We start from the raw sequence: 20,299 nt of genomic DNA, 5'->3' as shown, positions 1-20,299 counted from the left end.
GGTTAATTATCACTGATAATATACAGGTGTGGGCTGGCTTCAGGGGCAGCGGGTTGGCCGATGTAGACAAGGTGCAGCTGTGGCTGGTTCTGTTAAGGGGTTGAGAGCCAATGGAGAGAGCAGCTGTGGGAGAAGCAAGAGAAGAGACAGTGGGCCCTGGATGAGGTGAGACAAGGAGAAGGCAGCAGAGGGACTGTACGAAGAGTGTGTTGGTATGAGATGGTAAAAGACCTTGTGGCAGCTTGATAGTTTGGAGAGTGCTGTGACAGGTGGAAGGGCTTTTTTTGGCATACAAAAGGCGGAGGAATGATTATAAATGGGGTATGTAGGTATATACTGAACTACATGCTGTGCAGTCTGTGTCCAATACATGGATAAGACAGGCTTGAGAGTAGATGTTAGTGGCTTTTTAAGTCCCATAAATACCCTGCCCTGCTCCATTACTGCAGTGATGGACTCTGGAGGGTTTAATGTCAAAGGGAGCATTGAACCTCCCTGTCCTCTAATCCTTCACAGGGGAGGATTTTGGAAGGATAGTGGCACGTGGCTTCCACGCCTGCTCATTTAAAGCCCATTGCTAAAAGGACAAATTATCTTAAATATCTCCGGTTTTTCCTCTGGGAGGACTCTGGAGCCCAGGAAGCTGAGGCAAGGAAGAAGGGAAGTGGTCATTGCTCAACTATGTTTTCCCAATTTAATCAGGTTGGAGCTGCTCTCCCTTGCTGGTGGAACTCATGGGGGCTCTTGGCTCCTGCTTAACATGAGTCGCCTTTCTCTCTTGGGTTTCACAGAAAGCGTGGGGACCTTCCATATTTTTACATAACCAGCTATCCCAGCCAAACTGTTGTGAGAAGCTGGGCCAATATTTCCCAGAAAAATTACTTTTGGCTCCACTGATTGGATTTTTTACACCCAGATGGAAGCACAGCCTTTCCATAAAATGCGGAGGTTTCTTCAAACCATGAAGGTGGAGAAAGACTTTTCTTAGGTGCCCAGTAAAAGGATGAGTGGAAATGGGAACAAATTAAAGCATAGGATGTGGCAGTTAAGCATAAGAAAACACTCTTTCACTGTGAGGGTGGCCAAACACTGCATTGGGTTGTCCAGAAAAGCTGTGGAGTCCTTAGAGATATTGGACTACCTAACCGGGATGCAGTACCTGCTCCAACAGAGGCAAGACACAGGTTGGGCCAGACGCTCCTCAGAAAGACCTCCAGCCTCAGCCCTTCTGGGCTTCTGTAAGAGATGATCACAGAAACAGAAAAATGGGGTTCTTGGAGTCTTGATTTTTGCTGCAGATATGTTGAACCGTGTTCCCCAAGGTTTGCAGCACTCTGTATGCAGCTTTACCCCTCTGCGATTGCCACAGAGCTTCTAGGTCTACCTGAAGAAGCGCACCGTGGAAAGATGAGAACCAGGCCAAGGAGAAGGCTCCCACATCAGGTCGGGTTGCACAGATGCAAAGGTGGGACTGTTGCCTCCTGGCTGCACACGCCTACTGTCTTTGGCACAGGAGGAGTTGGTTTGCTTCTTCTGCAGGCACATGCCAGAGAATAATTTTCTTGTCTTTGGACCAGAATTCATTGACACATTTACATGAAAGTCTCCAGCTCTGCAGCAAAAGTGCATCTCTGAGAGGCAAATGATGCCATGCCCATTTAATAGAGGCAAAATGTTACCACCCAGGGACCTGGTGGTACAGGCTGCACGTGCTTATGGCTGCCCCATGCTTTATAAGATGCTCACAAAGTTTTCTGCTTGTGGCAGTTCTTCCTCAGCCTACATCTACCTGCCTTTGCTGGGGCAGCAGGGGAAAAGATGCTTATCAGGTCTCAGCATCCTAGCAGGATGGGGCCCACCAGAGACTTTGCCCTGAAGCAGGGCTGTGTTGGGAAGGATGAATCTGTTCCCATCACCACGTCAGATGCCTGCAGTGTCAGAGCTGATGCTCCACGGGGCCAGCTTACTGCAGAAAAGAGAGCACTGCACTTAGATCTTCCTGCTGAGCATTTGTGGGTGAAATGCTTCACCAGGCCAAAGTCATCTGACATTTTTCTTGGGGGTGGGTGAAGCTAATGAATCCAGATTAGGCAATGCGGAGGCTGGGAAGCTAGATTTCTGCTGAATACATATGAAGACAAATGTAAATTCTAAACTTTCTAGGAGTATTTTTACCCCGGCTCAGTGTTAACATTGATAAAAATAGTCACAAATTAGTGCAGGAGTAGAAAGCAAATTTGGGGCTTTTTTTTTTTCCCCCTGTTAAAACCATGCATGTATTTCTCTACCAGGAGTTAACTTCTTACATATATTAATGAAACATGGGGTAAATCATCAACAAGTGCCCTTCCCTGACAAAATAACTGCTACCTCAATTAAGTAATTAGGAAGGAAAGCTGAAGTTCAGTAAAAGCTTTTATTTTTTTTTTTAAGATAGAAAAAAGTGATTTAGTCCAAGAAACTCAGTGCTGCAAGAGGATGTTAACATCACATCAGCCCACCTCCCTTGTTCCTTAGCTCCCAAATGCTTGCAAAGGTGATGGGGAGGCACTAGCCCCATTCCACAGATGAGAAGAGTGCAGTATGGAAAATTGTGATTTCACTTAATGTCACAAAGCAAACCAGAAGCTACCCTGGGAGCCCAGGTCATCCAAGCAAATTTCCAGCTGCAATACTACTCGCAAAATACTGCCTCAAGTTGTCAGTCTGTCCTTAAACTGCCAGGAAGAAGCATCGTCTCTGGTACTGATGGATATTTGACCACAGGTACCTGAGACAGGTGAAGATTCCTGCTAGAAGGAGCTTAATAACTTTATGGATTGATGTCTGGGCCATGAATCATACCTGATACTTGTTATTAGATGTTGAAAACAGCTGACTGAGCAGTGGGAAAATAAGTCCTAGTAAGGTTTAGCTGTTACAGCCCAGAGTTGTTGGGGGAAGGGCCACCTTGACAGCTGAGACTGGAAGGAAAATCCTTTTGGGGTGCAATGTTGTTGAGAAAGTGCATGTTAAAAAGAGAAAAAAATAAAAAGCAAAGACAGACTTTTCAGAGGTTCATTTTTAAGAAGAAAATGTGGTTTAACTTCTGAGCACCTTCTGACTGCAAATACCTTTTGCTTTACTCTTCATATCCTTGGGAACCCTAGCCGCCTTCTAAGCTGTAGTTGGTACCATGAGCCCCCCTCATGGTATGACATCTTCTGCCCTTTACTCAGACCCTGGCTCAAAGTAGCAACTGTCACATCTTTGGGAGCAATGCCACCACAGGGGCTATGTCAGAACCTGGAATAAGTTCTGGGTAGATATCTGGTAACAATGCCTTTACCTCACATTCTGCCATGACTCATGGTCTTTGTTTCTAAAACGCAAGATGAAGAAGACCCAGGTGGAAGAGACATCAAAACACAGCCTGTGGGCTCGGCAGTCAGAGAACTTGCGAAAAGAGATGCGGTGGCAATGGAAACGGGGAGCCCAAGATGGCAGCTGCCATGGCATCACAGTAGACTGGAATGGATGAGAACAAAAGCAAGCCAAAGCCAAGCCGGCAAGATGTGGCTGTGGGCGTGGGGAAGTCGCTAGTCACTGTGCTGGCCCTTGGGCAGAAAGACCATTGGAGGAGAGAGCCTTTCTGCAGCTGAACACTGACCAGAAAGATGGACGTGACCATTTATATGAGAAACCCAAGGCCAGCTGTGGTATGGCACAGCGACGATGGCAATCTGCGTGTGGAGTGGTTATGGCTTTGTGCTGTGCTTGCCGCAAGCACTCGGGACTCCTTGGAGCTAAGCCGAAAGCTGTTTATTTCTGGACACGTGCTGATTGTCCAGCTGTCAGCAAAGCCATGTACATGGTGAGGCAAACACCACCAAGCCCCTCGAGCCCCTGGCAGCCCCACTGTGCTGATGGAGGCACTGGCACACAGCATCCTGGACCCCAGATCTGCCATGCTTTGGGAAACCTCGAGCATGTGAGGTACCTTCTCCTTGGGAGGCGGTTCGAGGGGGATGCCCACGCTCTCTGCAGAGAAGAGATGCCGTCTTTCATACAAGCAATGCCCCTGGAGGGCAGCCCCGGCTGCTGCGGGCAGGATGCAGGGCCTGGCAAAGGATGCCCGGCGCTGGGGGGGCGGTGGGTGGCTCTGGCTGGTGGCTGAGGTGCATTTCGGAGCGGCTGACTCCAGAGGGCAGCATGCCGACAGGCTGGCCCGCGCTGCCCGCCCTGCCCGCGCTGCCCGCGCTGCCGGCGGGGCTGCAGCCCGGAATCACCGGGGCGAGCCGTGTTCCCGACGGCCCGGGGGGGGAATCTCTCCCAATGTCCCTAAGCTCCTGGCTGGGCAGGCAGAGGGTGCCACACCGGTGTTACGTGAGATTATTTTACTTTCGCCCTCATCAGGGAGAAATCTGGGCTTGCCTCTGCAGGTGGTGAGCCCGGAGCTTGTCCCGAAACTGATGTGGTTGCTAATGCGACCGCAAAATGGAGGTGAGACATTTCTCTTCTGGTTTCACAGCACCACATGCCGGCGGTTACACCTGCCTCCCCCTCGCCGAGGAGTCCCCATAAGATTCCTGGACACTGTTTGCAGTACGCTAAGGGCTTTGGCTGCAGATGTGAGTCCTTTGCACAACCCGCTGCTGTTCCCCTTATGAATTGAAGGTGCTTTGCTAAACAGAAAGGTCAGCTATTTTCACTGTGACTGTGGCTTGCATAAGAACCTCAACATCCTCTGCTGCAAGAGCAGCCTTAGTAACTTCCTACTGCAACACTGAATCACAATAGCTTCCCACAGCAACCAGCGGTAAAAATAAACTGGGCAAGGGGAAGTGGACAGCTTCTGCTGTTCCGCTTTCTTGGGCACACTTGAGTCACAAAAAAAAAAGTGATGTAGAGCGAGCCGTTTATTTTGCTGATGCCGATGAAATCCACGAACGGTTCAGAGCACAGGCCCGCTGAAATCATGAAGTGTTTTGCAATGGGATGCTCATCGTGCTCAAAGTTAAGCATGTGCTCAAGTGCTGTGTTGAGTCTGTATTTTCATCAGGATTCAGACTTAGGAATTAGACTAAAAGGAGACAGGGACTCCAGCTTTTGTGCCGCTTTTGTACTGAAGACAGAGGGAAATGGCCTCCTTGGGATATTTTATGTGTTGAGGGTATATAAATGACCACTGGGGAAACAGTGGTTCTGTTATGGTTTCAGTAGTAGGTCTTGGCTTTGAGAAAAGCAGAACTTGACTGGATGAAAAGTGTCTTCAAACACAATCCAATTTGTAGTCTTTGCCTTGAGACAGCACCATTTGAACAGCATAGTTTTAAACAACATTATGACTAAAACTGTGTGTGTGTGTGCGCGCACGCGCACACACACACATATGTTTGTTTGTGTGTGTGTGGGTGTTTTAAGGAACAAGATCTGTTACCCAAGATCCAGCCCAGGTCTTGAAATTCAGCCAGCTGGGAAAAAACCCTGTTGAGACCTAGTGAGGTTGCTGATCCTGGGAATCTGCTGGTGACACAGACCCTGGCTGTTCCCTTTGTAATGGTATTTGCTGAGAATGTTTGTAATAAGAGGTAGAAGAGAACACAAGATAGGAAAAAAAAGGAATGGGTCATCTGTCCCAGACCAGGGAGGATGATCTATTCCCCTTCCCACTCATGCCCACCGGAATTTGGAGAGCAAGACCTTGTAGGATAACCCAGGTGAGAAGGGACCACAGGAGGGCTCTAGTCAAACCTCCTGCTTAAAGCTGGGTCGGCCCTGAGGTCAGCCCAGGTTACTCAGGGCTGTGCCGAGTCAGATCTTGAAAACCAACAAGGATGGAAATTGCACAACCTCTCTGAGCAACTCATCAGTGTTTGACTGCCTGCATGGTGAAAATAGACTGCAACAGAATCAGCTCATACAAACCCACATTTTTAATGTCATCCCGCTCATTAAAAAGAGAAAGATCAAATTTATTTTGTAACAGGCACAGTTTGCATGAGGCATGGAAAACTGGTACCAGAGGACTGGTTCACAGGAAAAGGCACGTAAAAGATAGAAGGAAACCAGAAGGATGCCTCCAGTTACTTTCCTGTCTTGAAATTTTGATTTTGCAGCATGAAAGGTTTGTATTTATAGTAGTGGATACTAATAGGGAAGATAGTCTAAAAATAACCGAGGATGCACAGATAAAATCATCTATTTTGAAGCTCATTCTGATAACGAAAGGGAATCCGGAGGTTTAATGAGTCTCAGTCAATTTTCTTTGGGAACGGTGCGTTGCTGTCAAAGACCGAGGCGGGGCCGCGCACGACCCACTCAAAACCCACGCAGGCCTCCCCGCCCCCCGGCCCGCCTCACTTCGCTGCCGTAACCTTCTACTAAACTTTTGGCTGAAAGCTGGCGGCGGGGAGGGGGCGGCGGGGCCGGGCGGGCTGACTGGGCCCCGGGCTCCCCGCAGCCGGGGCCAGGGTCCGCAGCCCCCGCGCGCCTTCCCGCGCTCTGCCCCCGCCGCCGGCCCCGCCCTCTGCCCATATAGGGTGAACCCGCGTCCCCCGCCGCGCCTCATTGGCGCTGGGGGCGCGGCGGGAGGCGGTGACGCGCATGGGGGGCGGGGTCTCCGCTCGGGGCCGCGCCGCCCGGTGCGTGTGCGCGGAGCCGCGCCGAGCCGAGCCGCGCCGGGCGGGGCATGCTGCCGCTCGGCCGGCCCCGCTGCCCGCCCCGCCTCCCGAGGCATGACACGCCGAGCCGCCGGCGAAGCGCCGCTTTAATTGAGGCCGCCGGGATGGGGCGCACCGCGTAGGGCAGAGCGGGGGCCGCCGCGCTCCGGGCCGCAGGCAGCGCGCACCTACGGCCGTGCGGAGCGGCGCCGCGTCCGGCACAGCGTGAGCCCAGCCCCGGCCCGGGGGAGCGGCGGAGCGGGGCCGCGTCCGGCCGCTGCGTGGGTGGCCGGTGGGCCGGGCGCTGGCGGCCGCCGCTGCCGAGCCCCATGAAAACGCAGGTCTGGGGGAGCTCCCCGCGGGCGCCCATGGCTGCGGCGATGCCGTGCAAGAGCGCGGAGTGGCTGCAGGAGGAGCTGGAGTCGGGCGGCGGCCGCTCGCTGCTGCTGCTCGACTGCCGCCCCCACGAGCTCTTCGAGAGCTCGCACATCGAGACGGCCATCAACCTGGCCATCCCCGGGCTCATGCTCCGCCGCCTCAAGAAGGGCAACTTGCCCATCCGCTCCATCATCCCCAACCACGAGGACAAGGAGCGCTTCGTCAAGCGCTGCAAGGCCGACACCGTGCTGCTCTACGACGAGGCGACCGCCGACTGGCAGGACGGTGGTGCCGCCACCTCCGTCCTGGGGCTGCTGCTCCAGAAGCTGCGCGATGATGGCTGCAAAGCCTATTACCTGAAAGGTGAGGTGCCCCCAGCCCTTCCGCCAGCCCCCTCCTGCTCCCGCAGCCCGTGGCCGGCGTCCCCCGTGTCCCCCCGCAGCCCCCAGCCGGCCCCTGCATCGCTGGGCGCCCATCCCTTGCCCAGCCGGAGGTGGCTGGGTTGTTTTCTTTCCTCGCCCACCTCCCTCTGCCTGATTTATTTTTATTTTTACACAGATACGTATTCACATCCCCCCTACACTGCATCCTGCTTTAATCCCCCGCACAAAATGGTCGCAGGCTGGAAGTGGCCGGGAGCGCCCTGCTTCTCCTGCGTCGCCTCCCCGGCAGCGGCAGGAGGGACGCCCCCACCTCTGCCGCCGGGGCGTCCCCTCCGGCGCTGCCCTGTCCCAAGCCGACCCCGGCTGGGCACTGTCGCCCCCTCCCCCCCCCCCCCCCCCCCGCCCCGGTGGCGCCCCTCGCTCCGCTCCCCAGACGGTGCCTTGCGGCGGCTCCCCGCACCGGCGCCGGGCTCCGCTCCAGCCCCTCCGCAAAGGATGGCCAGACTTCAGGGGGGCAGGAGAGGCCTCCCCTTTCCTTATTGCCCCTCCCCCCCCCCCCGAAAAAGCTAGCGCTTGGGTTTGTCTCCCCCTTTCCCTGGGAATGCCGGCGGCGCTGGGAGGGGGCAGCCCGGCGGCTCCCCGGGGCAGGGCGATGGGGGAGCGGGGAGCCCCGCACATGCCCTGCCGTGAGCGCCGGCGGTGATTTGGGCTTTGAGGTTGGTTGTTGGGGATTTTTGGGGGGGGAGTGGGGGTGGGATGTTGGATTGGTTTTGGCCATTTTGAAAGATCCCAGCAGGCCTCCCTCCGCAGCAGGCTGAGCAGAGCCCACAGCTGGGCTGCTGGGACCCTTCCCATCCTCCCAGTCCGGTCGCTGGGTGGCGGGTTTGAGGCAGAAATAACAGAGCGGAGGCGTGCGGGGGGAGGGGGGGGCGGCGGGGGGAGAGTGGTGAGGAAAGTTGCTACTTGCAGCTCTTTAAAAAACACTGCTGCTTCTTGGTAGACCCTTTCTGGGTAGCCGGGGGAGCCCCGGGTAAGGGGTTGGGGTAGCAGGGGGACAGGCAGGTATTCGGGGACCAGCCTTAAGGGCTGCGCTGCCCGCACAAGCCTCCTTCAAAGGTGACATGGGGGGGGACGACACACACAAACTCAGGCGTTGATCCCGGTTCCCCCTCCCTCCCTGTCCGTGTCGCCGGGGCCCCCCACCCCCTCCCATCCCGGTTGGGGGTTTCCCGATGGGCTCTACTGCTCCTGCGCTTTGTCTTCCCTTTTCTCTCCGCGTCGTCCCCCTCCCTGGCAGGCAGGAGCAGCTTTGAAGTTACTCCTAAGCTCTCCCCGATGGGCAGGGGAGGAGCTGAGCCCCTTTCTCTGCCTTTTACCGGGAGCCTCGGTGAGAAATGTTTCCAATTAAAATTCCAAAATGGCTCCTCGGCGCTGTCTGGCGGCGCGGGGGGGGAGGAGGAGGACGAGGACGAGCCTTTTTCATGAATGGATGTGGCAGGAGCTGTCTGTCCTGCTCAGTGACCCTGCCGCAACCGCCGAACCCACTAACAAAGTTTCCAGGAGGCCTTTCTAATTAAACCATTTGTCAGTGTCAGGTACCGATGGCTGAGCTCCGGTTTAATATTGCCTGGAAGGGAGGTAGATCGGTGGGGTTTTTGCTTCCCTGCCTCTGCCTTCCTTCCCAAGCTGTTGAGCCAAGGAGCTGGAGGAAAGGGCTTAGGAGCAGACGCGAAGGGTCCCATCCCTCCTCAAGCCTGCTGCGGTTTGGGTGAAGGACAAACCTGCGACACTGCTCTGTCACAAAATGTGTTTGTAGTGCTAAAATAGGTGTGAGGATCACTCTTTGGCAAAACTTACGGTCTTTTTTCCTGCTTGAAGGTGAATTGTTTTGTTGGGTTTTAGTGCCTGGGTTGGGTATGTGGTGGTTGTTCTTGTTTTATCTTTTCAGATGCAGATACTTCTGTGCATTTCTGTCTAGGTGGCATAATAGCGCTTGCCTAAACAGCCCCAGACCACTATTTCTGAGGAGCTAAACAAGGCGAGATTGTCTCTTGCCATTGATTTTCTTTTTGGATGTTTGTTTCTTTTGCAACTGAAATTTGGCCCATGTTTATCACAAGCGGTATCAAACTTTGCAAGAAACACTGTGGTTTCCCAGGACCTGTTTGCTCAGTAGCAGGCTGACCAGGGAAGATGAGGGAGCAGGTAGATGCCTTTCTAGATGTGAAGTTGAAGGTATACTAACATCTTGCTGGCAAAGACCTGCTAAGTAACATGCACATGTGGCCAGGTAGAAGGATTTTCCATTCTGAAGAACAAAACATCTTTTTGGACTTGATGATCCAAAGGTCTCTTTCAATCTAAATGATTTTGTCTCTGCCTGTTCCCTTTCCCTTTTTCCTTTCCCCCTTCCCAGGTGGCTTTAACAAGTTTCAGACCGAATATTCGGAGCACTGCGAGACCAACCTTGACAGCTCCTCGCCCAGCAACTCTCCCCCGGCATCAGTTCTTGGCCTGGGAGGGCTGCGGATAAGCTCAGACTGCTCAGATGGTGAATCCGACAGGGAACCCAGCAGTGCCACAGAGTCGGACGGGAGTCCCATCCCTAACAATCAGCCTGCCTTTCCGGTCCAGATCCTACCTTACCTGTACCTGGGCTGTGCCAAAGATTCAACCAACTTGGATGTCCTGGGCAAATACGGCATTAAATACATCCTGAATGTGACTCCCAACCTGCCAAACATGTTTGAGCATGACGGAGAGTTCAAGTACAAGCAGATCCCCATCTCAGATCACTGGAGCCAGAATCTCTCGCAGTTCTTTCCCGAGGCCATTGCTTTCATTGGTAGGTAGTTGGCAGAACATGTCTTTTCATACTCACTGCTTGGGAATGTGGCAAGCCACTTCCCAGTGCTGTTACTTGTCTCTGGCCTCACCTCTCCAGGGCACAGCATCAGTGCTGGCTTAGGAGCTGAGCGTCGCCCTGTCGAGGTGCTGGGTAACACTGCTGGTGCCTGCTGCCCTGGCTGGGTTCAGGAAAGCTTCCTCTTCTAGATTCAGTCCTGCTGCAGCACCTCAGCCAGTTACCTGCGAGTGGTAGGACCAGCCCCGCTGTCTCTTGCCCTCGTATGAGTGTGCGCTTGTGTGGAATGGCTGAACCAAGGTAGAGGGAAGCTGCTTTGCCTGCTTTTCTGGGAATGAGTGTTGATGGGAGTTGCATTAATGTGACTGGTGCCAGCAATTCCTTAGCCCCAAGTGTGGTTACAGTCTTGCGAGGGGGGGGTGGGAGTGGTGCAGGGTGGTATTTTCCTCTGCTGAGAGGATTTGCTAGTCTAGTTGTGATCCTGCTGTAAGTTGCCCTAGCATAACTAACTCCTTGTATGGATACTTCTCCCAAGGTAAGTGTCAACACAATGAGTTAGTGATTATAATTACCCTGCAGAGCTCAGCTGGAAAAACCGCTGTGCAGACAGCCCCTGAGACGGCTTTGGCTGGTTGTGGGGAAGGGTGCAGGGAGGCAGGTCTTGGCTCCTAGGCTAGCATTCACTTTGAAAATTGCTCTCTTCTGTAAGAGGTGTCTGTCGGGCTGAGTAGGGATGTAGACTTCCAGCGTGGTCTGTGCTGTCTGCTTGTGACAGTTATTAGCCTAATCAGATCTGATTTATGGGGGATAAATGGCACAGGTAGTCATTACCACCATTAACTATTAAAAGACCTATGGGTTCATATGCGATTACAACTAGTGGTATATGTAAAGGAGAGGGGGACCTTTACCTTCAGACTGAAATCTGTGTAGCCTGTTTTGATGCTGCTTTGTTGCCCCTGTTTTGGACCCTGCTGCATGTGCTGGCTTGCTGTGCTGTACGGCCTGAAATGGGGCAGAGCTGTGCTAGGTCCTCTGCTGCTCTTCAGCCTTGGAAACCCTGGTTCCCACCTGCTCTCCTTTGCCCCCAGCTTCTGTCCTCTACTAATACGATTGTGGTCAGAAGCAGCAGCTTCAGTGTGGCAGCAGGGACCCATCTGATGTCCCGTCTGCACTTCCCACACGTGGTATTAAATGTCAGGGCTGAGGTACACGGTCCCTGCTGGCATGTGGCATTTGGGATCTGTCTGCTGCAGTCAGCCGATGTCTCTGAACACTGAACTTGTGCTTTCCAGTTCATGATAGGAAATGGAGGATTACCTCACTCTAAAACCCAACACCAAGAAATGCGACACAGGTCAGATGAAAGGCAAAAAAGTCTAGGAAAAATGTTGAATGGGGAGAGACTGGGGGGGGAGGGCTGGATATGGGGTGTGGGGGCATTGCCCACTGTACTGGAAATTCTTGCCTGGTCTTGGAGGCTGGGACAGAAAACCTGTTGTGGCTTGGGTCTGGATTTTGTTTTGCCTGCATCTTCTTTGCCCTTCCCTGTGCTTGTGGTGCCAGAGTGTCTCTTACCTCTGGCTTTGCCCGAGGATCCTCTTTCTCCTGCCACCTTCTCCCTCCCCGTCAAGCTCTCAGTCAAATGACTTAACTTCAAATAGGGCTGCCCAGAAGTAAGCAGCGCTGGGTACTTGCGTGCATTCAGCGCTCTCAGCAGCGTGTCCCTCTTTCAGCACTAAGATGTCAATTCATAAAGGGATCACACTGTTCTGGCTGTGCAAGAGACAATGAGTGTGTGTGTGCTTTTCAATCGGTGGCAAGGGAGGGGAAATTTCGTCGCTGTTCTCTCGCCATTTTTTGGTCCAGCTCGCATTCCTGCTCCCCACTACCATTCATCCTGAGAGTCTTCTCCAACACAAGCATTTGTTTGTAGTGAAGTGCGTTTCTGTCGATCCTAAAGAACAATTTCACAATAAGGGAAGTTCCTGCACTTCAGGCTTTGCTTAAATTGGCTTCGACTGCATTCGCGTAACTTTCCTAGTAGAATGAGGACAAGAACAGCAGAAGAGAATGGCTTGTGTGGTGCTGGGGCTGCAGCCTTGCATCGAGCGCGCAGCATTCCCTGGTTAGTTGGTGTTGAGGTGGGTGTGCTGTGCCCCACCCCCAGCATCTCCCTGGAGCTGTTGTCTCCAGCTCCACCTGCCTTCTGTGGGTTATTCCATTTCCCTGAATAAAGGCTACTGATGCTCCCTAGGCAAGGGATGTGTTGCGAGGCTTGATTAATACTTCCCAAGCACGTGAGATGCTTGGCCTTGCTGTATGGAATGGGAATATGCAGCTTTGCCGTGCAGTGGGAATACCTCAGGAGCCCTTTGGGGAGAGATGTGGGCGTCAGAGGGACACGAGATGGTGTCACTAGGAGCAAGGGATCCAGTTCTGGCAGTCATCCTGGTCCTGGGAGCTTGCAGCTGCCACCTGGCCCTGCTCCAAAGCCACGCGTTTTTGGTGCAGAATAATAGACTCCCCCTTCCCCTTGTCTTGTTTCAGATGAGGCCCGTTCCAAGAAGTGTGGGATCCTTGTTCACTGCCTCGCTGGCATCAGCCGGTCTGTAACAGTCACTGTCGCCTACTTGATGCAAAAACTCAACTTGTCCCTGAACGATGCCTATGACTTTGTGAAAAGGAAAAAATCCAACATTTCCCCAAACTTTAACTTCATGGGCCAACTCCTGGACTTTGAGAGAACTCTGGGACTCAACAGCCCTTGCGACAACCGCTCGCCAAGCGAACAGCTCTACTTCACCACCCCCACCAACCACAACCTGTTTCAGCTGAACACTCTGGAGTCCACATGAAGGGGATGCCACCTGGTCGGGAACTTGAGCATCGAATGGCTTCTCTTGAGCATTTCAACTCTTACAAAAGTATCTGTCTTGCCAGGCAGCTCTGAAACGACTAGCTTCTCTGGGCAGAGGTGCCTGATCGCTGCTTTAAGAAGGCTAATGCCGTTCATTAGTATCCTGATCAAAGTGGTTTGAAGAGGTAGTCTTTTTACAGGGGGTTATTTAATACGGGCGATGTTACAGCGTTTTGAACGCAGCTGTTACCGGCAATAACCGCTTTCCTGGGTGCATTGGGACTGTCAGAACACGCACACATGTGAAGAGCTACCGGGGGTTAGCTTGCTGTGGAAAGTGAGGAGATTTATGCACTTGGAAACCTTGAACAAAAGGTGTTGGGCCAAGACTGTTTTAAAACCCAAGTTTACTTTTTTTTTTGATTTTTAAGAAAAGAGAGGGTAGATCTTACTCGAGCTTTGGGTTCAAACTCTTTTTAAATATGTAAGTTCCTGACTGTTTGTACAGACGAGGTTGCAAAACCAGTATTTTATTCTGTTTCTTGTTTGATCATTTATTATTTTTTTTTAATCAAATGTTTATATTGACCAAATGCATTTTGCACACTTTGTGAAGCCTTGGTATGTCCTGGCATATTACTGGGTACTCCAGAGAGAGATACATGCTGCTGCTGTTGTTGTTAGCATCTGGTAGGAAGCTTTGTTATGTGTGAAGGCCAGTTGGGCTTAAATGCAACCCCTTCACCACTCCTGCACTCACAATCACAAACTCTGCACTGATTCAGCCAAGGTGACTAAGCCGCAAGCTTTTTTTTTTTTTTTTTTAATTCCACCCCTGCCAAAAACACTGTTTGCTATTGCCAGAGGTAAAACTTGTAGCCTCCAGAATTGGTAGAAGCATGTCTGAGCCCCACTTCGTTCTCTGCTGCCTGTTGACTGACTTAATGTCATCCAGCTGGCCCGAAACCATTCCAGCTTCCCGAGTACAGAAGGTGGTTGTGATGTTGGCGTTTCTTGTGCACACTCTATTCTTTCCCACGTGTGCGGGCTGGAGGGGGGAACACAGCGAGCGCCTGGAGCAGAGCAAGGATTGTGTAGCGGGACGGGACTGAATCGTCACGCATGGAGCGTGTGAAGGGAGTGAAGAGATGTGGAAATGATGAGTGGTGTAATAGAGAAATTTTTATATATATATATATGAATATATATATTAACTGGCAAATTCTGAGATGATTGGAGCTTTCAACAGAGGTTCTGGGTTTTTTTTCCTTCCTCTTTCGAATAACTATGCCGTGCCTTCTATTCTGAGAAGACTTGTTTATATTTCTGGCTAGTGTTTGGCAAACACCTTATACCAAGCTGGGAGGGGAGGAAGTGGTAATAATTTCTGGGAGGAGGGCAGAACGGATTTGGAGATTTCTTTATTGGCTGCAATGTAGTCCCTCCTTTCTCCCCCCTCCCTCTCCACTTTAACTCTCATGTAACTGAAAAAAAAAAAAGCCACGGATTTTTTCTAAATATCCAGTTTTTTGTACTTTTTTCAAGAAAAAAAAAATAAAAAAAAAATCTCCATCTGGAGGAATGTTTGACGCTGTCGCATCCTGAAACTGTTCTTTTTGTTAAAGTTGTTACCAGAATGTTGGAATGAGCTTCTCCTTGTTTTCTGGTTGTTTTTTGTTTGTTTGTTCGTTGGGTTTTGTTTGCAACAACGTTGGGATCGTGGGTCATTGGAAGGGAGAATGGGTGTAAGTATGGTTGTGAGTGAGAAAATTGAGAATATCCTAATTGCATCTTACCTCATGGAGGAATTTATTTTTTCAGGGATTTTTTGACAGTGCATCTGTATTGCATTACAGCTAAGCTGGTTTGTAAAGGCTTCCTGTGCTGTTAGTGGTCGTCTTCTTTAAAGAAAAAAAAAAAAAAAAGATGCATCTTCTGATTAGTACAAATGAGAGCTTGTTAGTGAGGAATGGTTCTGCTTTCTGAGTTATGAAGGAAAATTAGTGACCCTATATATACTGATCCAATATTGGGACTTTGTTTATATTGCAAATAAATATTATTTTTTCTTTAAAAATGATGTTGGTGTCAGATGCTTGTCTAGCCTCTGCCCCTATAAGGGCACGCTGCTCTTATCCGTTTTTTTATGGTTGATTTACTAGTCTTCTGTGACCATGAAGAGCATTTGCTGGGCAGTGTTAGAGTGTGGTGTTTGGTTTCATGCACAGCTTAAATTTTAAGACCTGTGGTAAAATGGAGAGGGGGAGGTGGGAGGATGAGGAGAGGGATAGGGGGTATTGGATAAACCCGAGAACAAAGGACAGCTTGAGAACGAGACCAGCTTTGACCTCAGCCATTCCGCTGTGCCAAAAATAAACAGATAAACTGAAGACACTTTTGTTCACTGTTTAAGCATGGCCTACAAAGGTATGGCAAGGCCTTGCCCACAATTGTTGTGATGGCAGGCTTCATTTTGGTAGGAAGGCAAGGAGTTGTGACCTTGCAGGCAGCTACTTGATGACTTCTGGGTCTTGCAGAGAGCAGCAGCCCCCTCCTGCATCCTCAGGTGGGGAGCCAAGCCCCTGGCCACAGTGTCCTGCATGGGCTGTGCTGTCCCGCTGTGCTCCCTGGCTGCGGGTGCAAGTGGTTTGTGGGGAAACCTGGAGGGGCTGATGAGGATGCTTCAGGGTGAAACGTGGCTCCAAGGGTTGGAGTGCAGCCCGGCTAAGGGAGCTGTGGCTCTCCATGCCTCTGCTCATAGCTACGTAGGACTGAGCAGGAGTGGGGTCCCCTGCTGCCTTCCCCCTCCTCCAGCTTTCCTTGTTCTAATTTAGATGGCAAGAAATTAAAGGACTATTTAATCCATTCCTGAAAGTGAGTGTGTGTATTGTCTTGTTCAAATCCTAGGGCCCAAGCACCAAAGACAACTGATTTTATTCCAGAAGGAGCTCTGGCTGATGGCCACAGAGCCTGCTGCAGAGCCAGGGAGGTAGTCAGAGGCTGAAGCAGGAGCCAAGGGGGAGCATGTGTGTACGTGAGAATTTGTTTGTTTACTCCTTGACTGCATGATGGGAATCTATATATTGATTGAGGCCTGTTTGTAGCTCAACAAATGGAAATCTGCCTGGTGCAGGGAAAAGAAGACCTTTAGGTTTTTCCCTGTAATTACACGGTGGAGTAGCTCTCGAGGAAGATATGAAGCCATGCTGGAGGCTGGCTGTGCACTGAAGGAGTGCAGAACAGTTTGTCATGTGTATGGCTATATTTGCTTCCATGTAATTTCCTCTTATGATTTTCTGCTAAGGTGTGGAATAGGATATTGGCAGTTAGCATTAACCCTGTAAATGCGTTTGTACGGTAGCTGAGTTGTGGCTGGCTGGAACAGCACAGCTGCTCTTTGTGACTGTGGAAGAGCTGGTGTGCAGGCAGCTGCCAGGCTGCTCCTCAGCAGGCAGCTCCCTCAGGGTACCTGATCCTAGGAGCTGCAAGGAGTGAGTGTCCTGGCACTGCTGCACTCAAAAGCCCTGTTACCAGTGGAAAGACATGGCTTGTCTGAAAACCATCCTGCCACCTGCAAGTGCTCTTTCCTCCAGGACCCAAAGGAGCCTTTTCCAAGCTTCCTGGCCCTGACAGCAGGGAGCAGCCAGCCTAGCTGGTCCTCAGCCATCAGTTTTGTAAATGTCTTGTACGTGCTTCTGGGCTTGGAAGGGTTTCCTTGGAGACCTGACGTCCTATAATTTAGTGAAGAGACAAGAACTGACATCAGGAAAGGGGCAATACTGGAGAAATAGTTGCAGAGAGAAAAGAGTGTGGGGTCTGTCTACACTCCCTTGCAGAGGCGGGCACGAGCACTAGTTGAGCGTAGGAGCATGGGCTGAGTGAGAAAGCTGGTTATGTTCAGATTGGTGGAATTTGGCAAGGAGATACTGCTTCCCACACGCAGCAGGGAGAAGCTCCTTGTTTAACCCAATGATTCCAGACAAGCTGCTTGTAAGATGTTCTCTGATGCTCTGCTCTACAAAACCAGGTAATCTACTTTGGTTCAGAGATCTGCTATCCCTGGGGTTTCACTTGTGATGCTACAAGCCCTCAGGCAACATGGGTGGGAATTTCTCTCTTCTTTTTTTTTTTTTTTCTCCTCTTTTTTTTTTTTTTAATGGATGACTTTGTCGTACCTCTGATTTGAACAGTTAGAGGAACCACAGGTCCCAGGTGCTTTCAAAAAGTTTCTCCCTCCGTTTCAAGTCATGGCAAAAGCACAAAGCTCTGAACACAGGCAGAGCTAAACTTCTGCATTTCCCCACCAGGAAGCCCCGGTAGCTGATCTTTGAACACTTCCAGCAGCCCTCTGCACAGCATATCCCATCCTGCCTCCCTCCATGATGTCTGGCAGAGCCTGGCCGCTCACCACAGCTGGAGCGGGAAGGGCAAGGAGAGACGCTATGTCCTGAGCATGAGGGTGACTGTTGGCATCTTGCGCAACAGGAGAGCAAAGAGTAGGTTCCCAGGGCAGTGAAATGAGGGCTACTTGTGGTCGTTGATGATAGAGAGACAATGCAAAGGCAGGGGAGATGTACCCTAAACAACTGCAGGAGGGAGGTGTGAAAGGGTGGTGGAGGCAGCATCAGGAGCCCAATGAGCAGGACATGAGCTTGTGGAGGGGACTTGGGATTATTTGTAGCTTTCTTTTTCTTGCTTGTGTCTACCCTTACCCTTCTTTTAGGCCCTTATTTCTTGGTGTGGCATCAAACGCTCTGGGCATGATGCAAGTCAGCCTCTGCAGCTCTGAACTTGCCTGCTGTTGCGTCATCCAGAGACGCACGTGGGAAAGCAGACTCTTCCTGCCACCGTCTGAATCTGGGTGCTCACATTTCCAAGGTAACCAGGTTATTTGTGGGCTGTTACTTTCTTTTTTTATCTTTTATGTGAGCAAATCAGGCTATTTGCAGTGTTGTGAAGGCATGTAAATAGTTCAGCTAATCAACACGTCCCTGTATTTACAGCTGACTGGCGCAGGCTGTGATAGTCATGGCTCTGGGCTGCTCAGGAAGTGTGTGGAAGTGGGCTTTCTTCTGGATTTTGTGCCATTTGCTCCTGTGCTTCCTCAAAGATTTCTCTTAATCATGCTTGAGGTCAGAGAGCTGGGCTGGCCAAATGTAATTTGGGATGAGAGGGTGGGTGAAGAAATGTTCAGCAGGTAGGGAGAGCAGCTCATGGGAGTCCCATCCAGCCTCCTTGTCCTGTTCCTGCAAGTTCCTCTATTCAAGCTGCAGAGTTCCCCTTTCTACTGGCTTTGTCTTTTGACCTTCTTGCAGTGTTGCCCAGCAGCACAGGCCCAAAGACCAGGCTGTAGGGAGGCCTCCTGGAGCTGCCATGAGGTCACTACTGGATCCCCAGCCCGGGTGTGAGATCTGGGTAGGAGACACCACTGCCAGTGTGGCGTGAGGGCAACAGCTGAGCTGTGTGATGGCACTTGTATTGCACCAAGGAGGCTTGCTATGCCAGGACGGGGGGTGGGTGCCGAGGGCTGCCATGTCCAGCTGGGTGGTGTGGGCCCTAGGCTGCCACATGTGATTCAGCTAGTGACATGATGATGAAGCAGAAAATGTGTTTCTTTCTTGGGGGCCATGCTCAAGTTTAAATGGCTGTTTCTGTGGCATCTGTGAGGTTATCTGCCTTAAACTGGTGGGAAGCTGTGAGGTGGGGAGCAATATGGCAATGGACCTCAGGGTTGCACTCTCCCTAGGATGGGCAGTGGCAGCCATTTTGTGTCCCTCTTCTCCACAGCACACCCCTTCCTGTCATGGCCACCGCTGCCCTCAGCGGGGTGTGCCAGCTCCCCTTCCTGGGCCAGCAGGGCCTGTAGCTGAGGGGGAGGAAGAATTACCTCGGTGAGTACTTTTCCTAGCCTGGCTTTGTCTCTGCTCTCCCCTTTTTCCTTTCCAAAACACCTGAGGAGCTGCTTGTGAAACCTCAGGTGGCACCTGAGAGGACCCCAACTGGTGGTCTGGGAAGGCCTGAAGGACTTGTGGCTGTCATGGTGGTACAGAAACACGGCTGGGTTTCTGGCACGGGAGGGCGAACAGCTGGGGGAAGTGGGCTCTGTGCAGCTGGCAGCAGCTGAACCCCTCAGCCTGCAATGGCAGCTGCAGTCCTTGGTGGCTGCGATGGTACTGGCACCAGCAGTCAGAGACTATGAGCTGCTTGCAATGAATTAAGTTTCTGGTGCCTCCGGGCTCCTCCCTGACACCTCCATTCTGCCCTGCTCAGCCACGTCGTGATCTTGTTTTTGGGTTGGGAGCTGGGTCAGGGCGGAAGCTGCAGTTCAGCTTTGATGGCTCAGTCAAGGGTTGGGGATTAATTATGGGTTGAGAATTAATCATGCGGCAGGCGCAGACACCCAGGCTGGCTGTACAGCCCCAGACTGCTGGTGCCCAGCCCCTGTGGGCTGTGTGGACCCCTCAGTGCTGGGGCAGTATGGGCCCCTCTCCCCTGCCTTGTGCAAGGCAAGACCACCATTGTTCTCTGGCCTTTCTTTTTTCCTTCTGGTTGTTTGTGCTCATAGATGAACTTGCACTTGTCCTTATTTGCTTTCCCTGGTTTTCTGCTGCTTTCTGTTTCTCTGGATAGTTGGGATTTGAGGTACCTCCCACCTGGTAGCTTCTCCTGCAAAGCTGTGGTCCTTCTAAAAGAGAACGGAGTCCTGGCTTTCTCTCAGAGACTTTGGGGCATGTTGGAAAGGGAGACCAGCTGTGCTGTGGAGAGATCTGTGGGGGATATGTATTATTTTTGTGCTGCTCAGTGGTGCAAGCAATCCAAGAGCACGTAGAGCCTTAAGAAGTATCTGGTGAGGGAACCAAGTATGAGTGGAGGAAGGGGAATCCAGACAGATTTATTTATTTTCCTAGTTTCTTTCCCTGGAGAAACATCTGGCTTATGTAAAGCCATTTGCTGGGTTTCTCATTGCTTTATTTTGAAAGTCTCCGCATTCAGGCACTCTGCTTTTCCCATCTCCCTGCTCTTCTCATCTCCCATCACTGCCTCAGGGGCAGATTCTTCATGATTTGGGGTTTTGCTTTTATGAAGTTTAGTCTTTGTTTCTGGCCTGTGTCTTTTTCTTTCCTTTCCTTTTCTTGTAAAGGACTGCTCTAGTTTGGCTTGTGGTTTTGCCTTG

At 51.5% G+C, this 20,299-nt stretch overlaps 1 protein-coding gene across 1 annotated transcript; it reads left to right on the top strand.

The window, feature by feature from the left end:
- Positions 1 to 6,712: 6,712 nt before the first annotated feature.
- DUSP7 (dual specificity phosphatase 7) lies at positions 6,713 to 15,205 on the top strand. The gene is made up of 3 exons (XM_037385491.1): positions 6,713 to 7,382; positions 9,819 to 10,247; positions 12,816 to 15,205. The coding sequence occupies exons 1-3, from the start codon at positions 6,971 to 6,973 to the stop codon at positions 13,121 to 13,123; spliced, it is 1,149 nt and encodes a 382-aa protein (XP_037241388.1). The 5' UTR covers positions 6,713 to 6,970; the 3' UTR covers positions 13,124 to 15,205.
- The last annotated feature ends 5,094 nt before the right edge of the window (positions 15,206 to 20,299 follow it).

The sequence above is a fragment of the Falco rusticolus genome, chromosome 4 (assembly GCF_015220075.1).
Source record: "Falco rusticolus isolate bFalRus1 chromosome 4, bFalRus1.pri, whole genome shotgun sequence".
Lineage (NCBI taxonomy): Eukaryota > Metazoa > Chordata > Aves > Falconiformes > Falconidae > Falco > Falco rusticolus.
The sequence above is the reverse complement of the archived record's forward strand: the minus strand, read 5'-3'. Positions and strand labels throughout refer to the sequence as shown.